Source organism: Eurosta solidaginis, chromosome 5 (genome assembly GCF_040869045.1).
Source record: "Eurosta solidaginis isolate ZX-2024a chromosome 5, ASM4086904v1, whole genome shotgun sequence".
Lineage (NCBI taxonomy): Eukaryota > Metazoa > Arthropoda > Insecta > Diptera > Tephritidae > Eurosta > Eurosta solidaginis.
In genome coordinates this window covers 237419781-237433899 of record NC_090323.1, presented here as the reverse complement: position 1 = coordinate 237433899, position 14119 = coordinate 237419781, and the positions used below count along the sequence as shown (strand labels likewise).

The window sequence follows — 14119 nt, the reverse complement described above, 5'->3', positions numbered from 1 at the left end:
CTGGTCCTTCCAACGGAGTGGGGGCCGCCCTCTACCACTGCTTCCATAGGCGGGACATAGTTGCGACTACCTCACAGTTTACATCGAGTAAATGCCTAAAAATAACGAGTGGCGGCTCTTATTATATCTATCCTCTTTGGGGGAGTGCTTGAGGATTTTGTTGCGGCTTTGTACTTTAGATTAAATTTCGGTGCTTTGAAGGGAAGAGTTCCATCGAACGTTACCTTTGGGTGACTGAAATTCGTAACACTATCGTGCAGTCATTCTACGGGCTTGAAAGTTCATCTTCCAGTTTCCGTTTCTTTTTCCCCAATTTCCTCAATATGTTGTAGTTTAAATATCATATTTGTTCGCATGACTAATGACAGTTAAACGGTCAACCCTCTCAGAGGTCAAATGGAAGGGTAAGGATTTCCTTAAACACGGCTCAGCCTGGTGCCCTGAGTTTGACACTATCGGCATACCATTTTTGAACACCCCATCCCTCCATTTTTGAACACCCCATCCCTCGACACATTTCTCACCTTATTTTGAATAGTGTGGCACAAAATTTATCGCAAATATAGCGCTATGAGGTTATCAGGATTTGAATATCAGTATAATCAGGAAATCAGAATATGGTACTGTCATCAATTTTTTCTAAGCGAGGTGGCAGTGATTTGGCAAGCACTCCGGATGCATTTCTGCTTAAAAATGATACGGATTCGGCGTCCTCATAAAACAATCGTCCCGCCAATTTGTAGGAAAAATTAAAAAAGTTGAACCACGCAAATTGGAAGCGAAGCTCGGCCTAAAATCTCTTCGGAGGTTATCGCGCCTTACCTTTTTTTTTCTTATTTATTTATAATTTGCGTAAATGAGTACTTACATATACAATTGTGAAAAAGTATAAATACATAATATGTCTTAAAAATATTTTAACGCCAGTTGTGCGTAGTTTTGGTAATCTTAAATGTCCAAGCAAATTTCAGACCATTCTTATCAATATGATTCTTTGGCGGTAATACAATATGTAATTTGTTGCCATTCAGCGACCACTGCAAATAAATAAAATAAAATTTGAATTTCAATCAGTTTTAAATAAATAATGTCTCTATATCTGTTTTTAATTACATTAATTTCAGTGTTCTCCATTCCTAAAAGTGCAACATTCATATCTCCCGTTTTAAGCTCAATCATTCCATCCTCATAACCGTACAATAAAACATCTGAGGGATTATTATCCGGTTTCAAATTACCCAACGGATATAAATCGATTTCGTTTGTATCATATGGATATTCCAAAATTATTGCATAAATAATTGATGTAGTATTGGTGGGATCCATCATTTGTGTATACCAAACATTGGGAGTGATGGTGTCGTTTTGATAAATCCATGGTTTCGAGCCATAAATAGCTTCCCCATTAACACTCAACCATTTACCCATATCACGCAGACGTTCCTCAAATATGGGTAAAATTGTACCATACTTCGTGGGACCGACATTGATTAGTGCATTGCCATTGCAGCTAACGGTTTTAACAATTTCTGAAAGTATAAATATAAATATTAATGGAAAAGCTTTTTTTCCTTTCTTATTGTCAACCTATTTAAGCATCATTCTTAATCACTAATAAATGAAGCGATTGTGCTCTCATTTTATATTTTGGTAAAAAATTCCTTTAAGAGACATCAAGTCTTTCTTCAAGACCTTCAGGATCTGTCCTGGGGCAGTTAAACAAAAAAAGTACAAGCACGATTTACCTCCTAGGAGATCTAGGCCGAGCTTCCCATCCAATTTGCGTCGTGCTCGTTTTCAATATTTTCATCCAAATTGGAGGGACATATTTTAAGCCAATTCCGAACCGCATCTGCAAGGCACATGAATTTTAACTGAGAAGCTTATCATGGCAGAAAGACACATGAAATGATAGGTGAGTACGCTACAGGCGGCTATCGAGGGGCAAATGGCAAGAGAAAATGATGAAAGCGGGGCAGTGATAGGCGAAGGTAAGAGTAACACCTACCATCCAACCGCCTAAGCGATTTTGCCAGTTTCGTAACAACTCACGCCAGCTATCGCTGTTTCGCGATAACTGACCACTGGCCCCAATTGGGAGCACCACCAAGGGAGGTGAAGTCTTCATTCACCTGCCTCTCCCAGCGCAGTGGAGGCCGGAGCATCCTCGTCCACTTGCATAACATAACCTAGCCAGCGAATCCTTTGGGGTTTTTTCGTTGCACCATCGTCATATCTGCGTAAAGCTCATACGGTTCATCATTATACCTCCTTTTATAATCGCCGTCGGCATCACCGACAGGAAATACATCATCGGGAGAAATTTTCTCTGGATCAAGAGCCACCTCAGCTTCTCTCAACACCCTCCATGATTCCGAGCTATACATCAGGACAGGTATGGAAGAGGGACTTGTAGATCGTGAGTTTTGTTCATCGAGAAACGACTTTACTTTTCAATTGCCTACTCAGTCCAAAATAGCACTTGTTGGCAAGAATTATTCCCCGTTTGATAAGATAAGATGAAATTCTTCAGAGTCTCGAATTTATATCCGTCAACAGTGACGTGGCTGCCAAGGCACCAATGCTCCGATCCTTTCTTGGATGAAAACAAGTACTTTGTCGTGTCCTCATTTACGGCAAAAGCCACTTTTCTTGCTTTTTTATCTAATCCCGAGAATGTAGAAGGAGATCGGGAGCTGCAATTAGGCTTCTAGATTGAGGACATAAGCTTGTAATTTACGGGCACTCTAGTATTCGGCTCCAACTTCATCCCTGGCAGGTCGGACTACCGTGCATCAGATTCTCTACTAATATCCTCTCACTGGAGAGGAATGACATGGGAATTAAAATGGAGTTTGGTTAAGCTGTTCAAGGATGGATCGAGGCTGAAGTGGAGGGTTGCTGAAGGAATATTCTGCTAGGAACTCAATGTTAGCCTGAAGTTAAGGCGGCCCAATTGCAGCGCCCTCCAGACGGAAGTGGCTGCTATTAAGGATGCGGTAGATGGGATGCTATGGATTGAATAAAGAATCAAGAAAAAGTGAGGTTTGTGAGAGAACAAGGAGAAGTACTTGCAGTAATCCAAGAAAAAATTGGTGAATTCGTATCTTTGCAGTCACGTCACTGTTGAGGGATATAATTTCAGACTTTATCTATCTGGAAACTAGCATTAATTAACAGCGAAATCAATGTCAGCATTAAAACGACCCAAAGAATAAATCCTGCTAACAAGTGCTATTTGAGACTGAGAAGGCAAACTAAAGTATTCAACGCCCTCTATCGAGGAACAAAAGCCACGAGCTGCAAGTCCCTTATCATAACTGCCCTGGCTCGGAATCACATACATACATACATCGCGGGAGAAAATGGGATGGCCCTTGAAGTTTTCGAGAGAAAATTTCTACGGAAAATTTGTAGTCCTATCCGTGATGTAAATGGTGTGTAATAAAGAGGGTAAAATGATGAGCCGTATGATTTTTAAGCACACATGTGAATAGTGTGACGAATAAAAGCTCAAAGACGTAGCAAACAAGGTCTTGAGCATGAAAAAAGACGTGATAGACGTTAGAGAAACAGGTGGAGAAGGGAATTAAGGTCAGCGTCATGCTCTTTCACGTATACAAGCCAACACGCTTCAAGGTTCGTCACGCAGGAGGGGAGGGGGGATTCGAAAAGCAGCTAAATGAGCGGCACGTAAATTATGGTTGGACTCATTGAGAAATTTAGTAAACCTCTAATTTTTTTTTATTTAAAGCTTACCAGCAATGAGCTCCTCCGAAGCCATGAAATCCTGAAGTGTCACATCAAAACGTTGACCCCAACTGCGTTTATCCAAAGTAAAGGCATTTTCCCATTTGTGTTTTTGTAAAACGCCAGGATTATAACGATCCTGACAATTATAAAAATCACCATGACGACAAGCAGTGGCAAAGCCCCAACGATCATTGGTTACAATGGTATCGCGTACAGGACTGTCATTATATAACCTACATTTACACAAATAAAAATATATCTTATCACCTTTGTAATTTTAATCTCTTCAAAAATTTCAACTTACCAAGCAATAAACTCTTCCGATTTCCAATACTTTGCTGGAGCCTCCCAATCGCCATCCGACCACAGAACATCCGGCAAATATTCATTAACTAATTCCATTTGTTCTGGGCGCATTTTTCGACTAACGTAATTTTGTTCCAAAAATAAATGCAGCTTATCATTAATATAGAGACGATTAAACCATTCGAAAAGTGAGTAATATAGACCAAATTTTATGGAGGTCTGCTGGCGTATTGCGGAAGAGAGTTCACCTGGAAATTATATAAGAAACTTTCATTGAATGGGAAACTTTGCGTGAAGGCGTGAAACTACAACTCACGTATGATATCTCGTTTTGGACCAACGTCCATGGAGTTCCAACTGAAAGATGCTGTAGAAGGCCAGAGAGCATAGCCATCATGATGTTTACTGGTTAGTACGACATATCTGAAAGGGGAGAAAAGAATTAACAACTCCTAATCAATAAAATGTTTTAATCAAAGGAGGGTCGCAGAAAAATTTTATTGTTGTACACTGACAAATTATGGAAGAGACGACTGCTTGACTGACATCACCATCACTGGGCCTTTTTTTCTTCTTGATTAACTCTCTCTCACTCTTAGTCACACATAAAGGACAAAAAATATCAATCTAGAAACTTCCATGGCACTTATCCTTAAAATACCGAACTAATATTAGGTAGTGGCCAGTAGCGTTGGTGGAAATCATTTAGTCACTGTTTCGGTATTTTGACAAAGATTACTCAAAGGTCACTTCAAGACCATTGTCACTTTGCGACCACTTGGGAACTATTTTTGGGACTATTTTTAAAATCAGCGAGCAGAGATCACAGAGAAGCGTGACAGCGGAGGTGGATTTGTTGTGATGAATATCGTTTATCTGTACCTTCGTACCAAAGAAAATGTAGAAATATGCGTATTAGGGTTCCTTCTGTAAGAACTTGAACCAGTCATATGACCGCTCATTATATTAAAATCCTACCAGGCGGCTTCAATACCAGACTCGACAAGGAATGGTTTTCAACTCGAAGTCAGCTTCCATCTTTTCATGACTCCTATACCTGTTGTCTACGTCGGCCTAAAATATTGGCACCTGTTATACTAGGTTCTAGGGCAATAGTATGCACCATCCTCATCATCATCATTAATTGGCGCTTAACCGCACCAAGTATTCCTCTCCCAACTCAGTAGAGATATCTCCCTTACTCTGCTTTCAAACTGCCGTGTCGACTGAAATACTTTCTTGGTCGGAGCGTCTTCGTTCATTCGCATAACATGACCTAGCCAGCGAAGCCTTTGTGTTTTTATTCACTGCACTATCGTCATATACCTCCTTCGATATTCGCCATCTCATCCTCTGTCGACACCGTCCACGCCGTACATCAGGACAGGTATGATGAGGCTTGTAGATCGGGATTTTTATTCATCGAGAGGACCAACGTCCACATAACTGCCTCCTGAACGAAACAAGTAAGCTAGTAGTGTTTTTTGAGGTCTCAATATTAGATTGGGTACCATCTTGTGGAAGTTAAACAAAAGTTTGCAGTCGAAAAGTTGCTCTTGCAAGAGGCAGTCCACTCGGCCCCCGAACCTGCTAGATATGGGAAATTTTCGATTTAACGGAGCTACCGAGCAGTGGGTGAACGTATTCTCACTAAATCCGCGAAGCAATGCGAAACGAAGACAGAAAATTTCAAGACCTGCATGAGCTCCTGCAACATAGGTACTTTGATGAACGACGTCCTGATTGTACATAAATCGTGGAGGGAATACATCTCCATACTTATAAGTAGCATAAACACGATGAACCTAATCCCCCTATCGAGGACGGTATAAGCTACTGGCAACTACAAGATACCTGGCGAGCTGTTCAAGCGTAGACGTGAAGATTTACCAAAAGCATACATCAAATCTAGTGCAAAATGTAACAAACTCTCCGAGTGTATTTCTGCCGTTAAAAGCTTCACCGTGAAAATTCGTCTGCCTTGCAGCTGCCGAAAGTTGGAAAAAAGCTCTGCCCAAATCCTATCGATATTTACTGCATAATTCATTAGAAAGCCGATCCGATCCGACCGCATCATCAGCTAACTCGTCGTGGAAGGAGGAGCTGCCGGTTTGCCATTAAAAGGAGAGCGAAGGAAGAGCGGAACGCTTTAGAGTTCCAGCGCTTGGGAGCCGTGGCCAACCTAACCTACCGGGAAAACGGGTACCCGGCCTTGACCTGTTAGGCGGTGGAAGCAGGTCAAAGACAATTCGACGACAGAAGCTATATAGCGAGTAGTCCTCGCTACTGCAGATAAAACGATTGAGCTCAATACACGGGAAAGTATTGGAATCGAACAAATTTAGTTGTAGAAAACCCGTAAAAGCAAAAAATAAAGCAGGGAAAGTAAAATAGTGAGAGCGCATCATTTTGACTCACAGAAGAGAGGGTTGAAAAAGTCCTTAAAAAGCTAAAAGTGAGATAACACGGAAAATCCAGCTTACTTCAGAAAGATGAGCGACGGGAAGAAGGGAACTGCGCCTTTTTGTTTCTCGACTCAGCGGCATCGGACAACGGAGTCAAACAGATTGGGAAAGACCACGCTATCCTAGGATGGCTATATGATGTAGCTCCTAGCTTTCCAAGGCAAGGCAAAAAAGCACCATACTGAAGACCAGGTATTCATACGGTATTTGATGATGTCAGAAGACCTGCTATGTTCGATAATGGCCAGCATTTATCAGCAACTCGGGAATATAAGTCCAAATGATGATAATTATAACACACTGGAAGCAGGGGAGGCGGATGAGCAGACAGAGATATACATCAAAACTATGTTGATTACTTGACTCTCCGACAACCGAATCTTTTATGTTCGATTTCTAAGAAAAGTGGCCGCTAATAATTATTATATGCACATTAGGGTGGGTCGATTTGTATGGATGAAAGTTAACCGATGTCGCACCCAGAAAAATAATTTTCGAGCCTGCGAAATTTCATTTTTTTTACATTTTTCGACTTTGATTTTTAAGGTTTTTTTCATGACCTACTAAAAAAATTTTCATATGTATACCGTCGGACCCAAAAATGTCCACTAAAAAATTGTTATCGCTAACGCTTTTAGCGGACATTTTTGGGTCGGACGGGGTATACATGAAAACTTTACAATAAAATTAAATTTTTTTTAGTAGGTCATGAAAAGAACCTTAAAAATCAAAGTCGAAAAAAGTAAAAAAAAAAAAAAATGAAATTTCGCAGGCTCGAAAATTATTTTTTTGGGTATGCGTACTGGAACTTTTTTTTTCCTGAGTCCAAATCCTATCGAAAAATCGATGGCGCGATATCGGTTAATAAATCGACCCGGTCTAATGTACATATATAAAGTATTTAACTAAAGTGTTTATTTTTTTTATTTTTTATTTATTACGAAACTTAATTCTCCGTCCGACTACTATTGCTTTTATCCTACCCTGTATCAGTGTTGATAATCATGGTACATTTGTACTTTTTTTGGTACATTTCGCTTCCCGAAAGTACGTTGGTACTACATTGACATATTTGGTACATTTTTGTAAAATACAGCACTACACTTCATTTGCAAAGCAGCTCTAAATGTACAAAACCATTTTAAATTTTTCGAAGAAAATATATAGTTAAGTTGTTTTGTTTGTTGCCGAGCACAATTTGCCATTTGCAATTATGGATCATTTAAATATGCTTATGAAAAATAGCATAACTGATTTTAAAATTGTGAACAAATTTTGCATCAATAGAATTAAAGCACAGAAAATAATAACTATAATAACAGGACCAGAAAATTATAAATCCATAATTGCATTTTGTCAGAGGAATTATTACTCTCTAATAATAGATGAATCGACTGATATATGTATATCAAAAAATTTGGCAGTTTCGATTCGAATTACAGATAGATTTTTAGATTTGATACCTGTGACCGATAGTAGCACGGAGTGTATTTTTAATGTCATTATTAAATCTTTGAAAGACCATTCAATACCACATGAAAATTGATTGGTTTCACTGCGGACAATTCCTCGGTTATGATGGGAGCAAAAAGCGGAGTGCAAGCAAGGCTGAAGCAAATTGTTCGAAATCTGCATGTTAATGGATGTGTTTGTCACGTTTTAAATTTAGCTTCAATGGCCGCTTGTGATGTATTTCCCAACAAAATTGATACATTTTTAAAAGACGCAAACTATCATTTTTGGAACAGCCCCCTTGGGAGGGCAGACTTTCAGAATTTTCAAGAACATTTCGGTACAGAAATGCATGTTATACTAAAGTACGCTCCCACAAGGTGGCTTTCTAGACAAACAGTCATAGATAGAATTCTGGGGCACTCAAGTATTATTCTAATCTTTACGTATTTGAAAATAAAAGCAGTAAGTAAAATATTAATCTTATATCTGAAATTTTGCAAAGTCGTGTTTATAATGTATATTTTCGGAAATCTGCATTTGATAAAATAGGGAAAATTAATTCTGAATTTAGAGCTTTAGCAGCGCATGAGAGCCTTAAAAAATTCAAGAATTTAAGTATATGCAGCTTTTGGGAAGAATTAAGATCAGTTAAAAATAAATGAAATGCGCAAATGTTTTCCAATATTTATAGAATAGTTCAAGGCATATTGTCGTTTCTACATTCATCCACAAACGTAGAAAGGATATTTTGTATACAAAATTTAATTAAAACTAAGTGTAGAAATTGAATTCAAACAAACACAGTTTCGAAATTAATAAAAACTAAAGACTTGATGAAATCAACTAACAATAGTTGTCATAATATATGAAGATACGAAAAGAAACTTTTTGTCAACTGAGGTATTTAAAGAACTCAAAGAAGAAGAACTGTTAATGTAGTGATTGAAACATGAGTTATTAGTATAGATGTAGGCGACAATTTGTCAACTTTTATACTTGAATCTAAATCTTTTGTACCTAAAATGTTTTTATGAAATGCTTTTGCATTGTACGCAGCTGTTAATTTTTTGAAATATTAATTTTATGTTCCTTACTGAAGAAATGTTTTTATATATACATAATTGTACGCTTAAATTGATAAACTTCTTTTATTATTTTTACTGGAAAAGTATTTCTTCAAAAATCATATTTCCCTGTTAATCTACTGTCACGGATATTAGCATCACTAAATTATCCCATCACTAAGGCGATGCTAAGGCCATGCCAAGCAGTATTTACGTTAATAATTAAATCAAGTATACACATATATAAGGCAGCCCAGAGAGATGTCACACACAGATGCATTTACTTATATGCCTATGTGCGCAAACTACAAACATTCACATCAATAATTCAATCTTTATGTATCTACATAAACGAATAAATAATTGCGTCTACACATATGTACGTATACGAGCAGCGGAGCGGCAATGCACAAACACGTGCATATATCTTATCTGAGTTGTCACAAGAGAGAGCAATAATTTGTGCACGTAGTTGTGGCTGGCGATTTTGTAGCCGAAACAACTAGTAAGTTCTGGAAACCGAAGAGCCTAGAAGTATGCAGCGTAAACTATAAAAGCGGCGCCAGCGAGTAAGAAGTAATTCAGTTTGATTTGAGTTGATCAGCAGTTACGACTAAGAAGATATCTAGCGAGCAATACCAGTATTATTTTGATTAGTGGAGTTTCATTTGAGCTATCAGTTTGGTTATTAAGCTATTCGTTGCACAGTTTGAGTGTTATTGTGAAGCATTTTAATAAAGGCCATTTTTCCATTATTCAATATTGGAGTTATTTATTCAACAGTTTAGCGATACGAACCTAGCAAAAGGGGCAAATAAGAGGATTTGCAGCAAATTCGTTACAATTGGTGTCAGAAGAGGAATTGTTGGATAAATTCTAGAGGACAACAAGGACATGGCAAAGTTCAGTGAATTGAGGATCCAGCAGCTGAAGAAGGAGTTGGAGAGCCGTGGATTGAATACAAGCGGCGTTAAACTTGAACTTCAGGCACGGCTTCGAGAGGCAATGGAAGCAGAAGGAATTGATGTGGAAGAGTATGTCTTTCATCTTGATGGCGAGGAGACAACGAAAATTGAAGAGAAAAACGAAACATCGCAGACGGTTAGCAGCACAGACTTGAACATGATATTGGCTGCAATATCTGCACAAACATCGACAGTAGCATCAATGTCGTCGCAACTGGCATCTCAACTGGAAGCACAAGAGGCACGTATAACAGAAATGTCATCACAAATATCCACAAATATGTCATCACAACTAGAAGAACAGAAGACGTATATGGTATCCCAGATGGAAGCACAAGAAACGCGTATATCCGAAATGTCGTCGCAAATGTCATCTCAGCTGGAATCGCAGGAGAACCGTATAACAGCGAAGATTGAAGCACAAGAGGCACGGATATCCGAAATGTCGGCTCAAATTTCAGCACAGATATCATCGCAAATCTCTGCTCAACTGGAAGAGCAAGAAGGACGTATTTCCTCGAAGTTGGAGGCGCAAGATACAAAAATTTTACAGTTTGAAGAAAAAATCGAGGCCGAGGTGGATGCTTTGAGAGGACGTATCGAGCAGTTGCAACTGAATCGCCCAGCAGTCTCAACTAGTAATTCAAAGGTAAAAACACCATCCTTTGACGGTTCTGTTCCTTTCCAGGTCTTTAAGCTACAGTTTGAGAAGACCGCAGCAGTGAACAACTGGAATGTGGAAGATAAAGTTGCCGCACTCTTCGTAGCATTGAAAGGACCAGCTGCCGAAATCTTACAGACTATTCCAGAGTACGAACGGAACAGTTATGACGCATTGATGGCTGCTGTAGAACGGCGATACGGAAGCGAACACAGGAAACAGATATTTCAAATAGAATTGCAAAACCGCTACCAAAAAGCTAACGAGACTTTGCAGGAGTTTGCTTCGGACATTGAAAGATTGGCTCATCTTGCAAATGCGGATGCACCCGTGGAATACACGGAAAGAGTGAAGATCCAGAGCTTTATAAATGGCATAAGGGACGTCGAAACGAAGCGAGCCACATACGCGAACCCAAAGCAAACATTTTCTGAAACGGTATCCCATGCATTGACTCAGGTAACGGCGTCATTATTGAGTAAACCAGCATACAAAGCTCATCGTGTGGAAGTAGAAAGGCTAGCAACGTTTAGATCGAGAGATTTGTCTGATCGGGACGATCAGACTTAGGTGGAGGGCAGTGTCACGGATATTAGCATCACTAAATTATCCCATCACTAAGGCGATGCTAAGGCCATGCCAAGCAGTATTTACGTTAATAATTAAATCAAGTATACACATATATAAGGCAGCCCAGAGAGATGTCACACACAGATGCATTTACTTATATGCCTATGTGCGCAAACTACGAACATTCACATCAATAATTCAATCTTTATGTATCTACATAAACGAATAAATAATTGCGTCTACACATATGTACGTATACGAGCAGCGGAGCGGCAATGCACAAACACGTGCATATATCTTATCTGAGTTGTCACAAGAGAGAGCAATAATTTGTGCACGTAGTTGTGGCTGGCGATTTTGTAGCCGAAACAACTAGTAAGTTCTGGAAACCGAAGAGCCTAGAAGTATGCAGCGTAAACTATAAAAGCGGCGCCAGCGAGTAAGAAGTAATTCAGTTTGATTTGAGTTGATCAGCAGTTACGACTAAGAAGATATCTAGCGAGCAATACCAGTATTATTTTGATTAGTGGAGTTTCATTTGAGCTATCAGTTTGGTTATTAAGCTATTCGTTGCACAGTTTGAGTGTTATTGTGAAGCATTTTAATAAAGGCCATTTTTCCATTATTCAATATTGGAGTTATTTATTCAACAGTTTAGCGATACGAACCTAGCAAAAGGGGCAAATAAGAGGATTTGCAGCAAATTCGTTACACTACCTTTAATTTGTGTAAGAAAGTGTCCTGACTAAAAACAGTTTTTGGATAAAGAAGCAGAATATAGCTCCAGTTTGCTTCAAATTCACATCCAAATACTTTTGGTACATTTTTGGATGATTTGGTACATTTTTTTCTCGTTTGGTACAAAATGAAAAAAATCCATATATCATCCTTGCCCTGTATGCTCTACGTGTGTAAGTAGTTTGACTCACTTTGCCCCACTGTCACGAAAGAGAAGTGCCCATTGAGTAGCGTTAAATAATTCAGCAGTGAATTCGTGAGCGAACTCTTGATAAGAGAAGTTAGGCTTGTAGTTGTTTTTCATAAAACTCAAGTAATTTGGAGCTCTTAAATCTGAAATAAATTAAAATTAAATTAAACAATTAGATGTCGGTATTCATCTGCACTAACACTCACTGATCCAATTTTCCCAAAACCATTCGGAACCAAAACTGGGCACGGAATATACGCCCCAGTGTATGAAGATGCCAATTTTCGCTTCATCATACCAGTTCGGCAAGGGGCGTGTATCAAGACTAGCCCAATTGGGTTTATAGCGTTTCGATGTAGCGCAGCTAATTATCAACAAATAAATAAGAATGTGCGCACAAAACAACTGGCTGAGCATTGCTTTTGTAGAATTTACAATCGTAAGGGAAATGTAAAAGAAAAAAAAAAAACACCGGACTAATAAAGCCGCACCACACCCGCCACTGCCGCTAATTTTACAACGAACGTAAATGAACAAATGCCAAATGCCGCGTTGCGAGCACAAAACCAGAACTAACGCGTTGAAAGAGCAGCTTCAAACTGCGAGCACAATAGATCTGCTGTCTAACCTAGAGTACATTTTGTTGTTCCAAGAGCATACAAACGGACAAAAAATGCAAGCCGCGCGACGGGAAACCTTTGTTTTGAAGATGATGAAGATTAGCCAGCGAAGGTTACTAAACATAAGAAAGCATGAAGACAGTTAAACGGCAGTTAAAATGAAAAATAATAGGGGGACTCATGTAACCTTATAAATGCCTTATAAAGTGTGTAAACGTATAAATTTATCTAGTGCGTAAACGAGCTGTCAAATTTTGTATGAAAAATCATTTACACAATTTGTGTAAATTTACGCGCACATTTCATTGTGTAAACGCGGTAAACTCAAAGGAATGCAACCTTGCAGACATTACAGCAGGCATTTTCGTCAGAATCCAACATCAGCAAGTCATTTACAAGTATATCTTTTTTTTTTTTTTTCTCGGACGTTGTGGCAGCGCACTGTGCTCAAGTGGCCCGATGAAACCAGGCTAATCCTGTTTTTTTTTTTTTTAATTCATACATACTTTTTTTTTTTTGTTTTTTTTTTTTTTTTTATTTTTATTTTTTTTTTTGTATCCTAATTCTTATTTATGTGTTACTTATAATTTTTTTGTTACCGAGTCTTTGAGAGGCAGTGGCTAAGCGCCGAGATCTAAAACCGCTCAGCTACAGAGAAACTCATCAGCTGAGTAATATAGATTCACAAAATACAATACACTAAAAGTATAAATATAATTTTTTAATTATTAAGAGAAGATAGAACCGTCTTTTTTATGGCAAAGAGCGAGTCCGAAACATCAATTATTCTCGAGTGAGAGTTATAATCTTCACACAAACATAGAAAAGGTTCGTGTAGTTGGAATTTGCTTCTGCATTGTTTAAGAATTATAGGTTTATAATGCCTTGAAACTCGGCATGGAACATTCAAGTTTACTTCGTTCAATAGAAATGGGCTTGAAATCGATCCATTTAAAAGTCTAGCCATAAATAGTACACCTAGCATTTCTCTACGACTTGCAAGGCTAGGAAGATTTATTAGTTTTAATCGATTAGTGTAAGGAGGAAGATTATACGGAGAGTCCTATTGAAGATTTCTAAAGGCGAAAAGTAAAAACTGTTTTTGAATTGATTCTAGTCTATCCACATGAACTTGATAACGCGGATTCCAAATTATCGATCCATATTCTAATATCGGCCTCACCAATGATGTAAAAAGGGTTTTTGTAACGTAAGGATCACCAAACTCCTTTGCCCATCTCTTCACAAATGCTAAAACTCCTTTCGCTTTATTGACTGTGGCATTAATATGAGGGTTGAAACTAAGTTTGCAATTCATTGTAACTCCCAAGT

The 14119-nt window shown here is 38.6% G+C and overlaps 1 protein-coding gene across 2 annotated transcripts; it reads right to left on the bottom strand.

Annotated features, from left to right (window-relative positions):
• Window positions 1-766: 766 nt before the first annotated feature.
• Window positions 767-12817, bottom strand: Fuca (alpha-L-fucosidase). Of its 2 annotated transcripts, none has more exons than XM_067789003.1 (7): window positions 12368-12817; window positions 12169-12310; window positions 4376-4482; window positions 4058-4307; window positions 3760-3986; window positions 1114-1529; window positions 767-1037 (listed from the first exon to the last, which is right to left on the bottom strand). In XM_067789003.1, exons 1-7 carry the CDS (start codon window positions 12582-12584, stop codon window positions 918-920), a joined length of 1479 nt encoding a protein of 492 aa, XP_067645104.1. In that variant the 5' UTR covers window positions 12585-12817; the 3' UTR covers window positions 767-917. The 2 variants fall into 2 exon arrangements, with proteins under 2 accessions (XP_067645104.1, XP_067645105.1); XM_067789004.1 differs by having other exon boundaries at window positions 768-1037; window positions 12374-12810.
• Between the last annotated feature and the right edge of the window lie 1302 nt (window positions 12818-14119).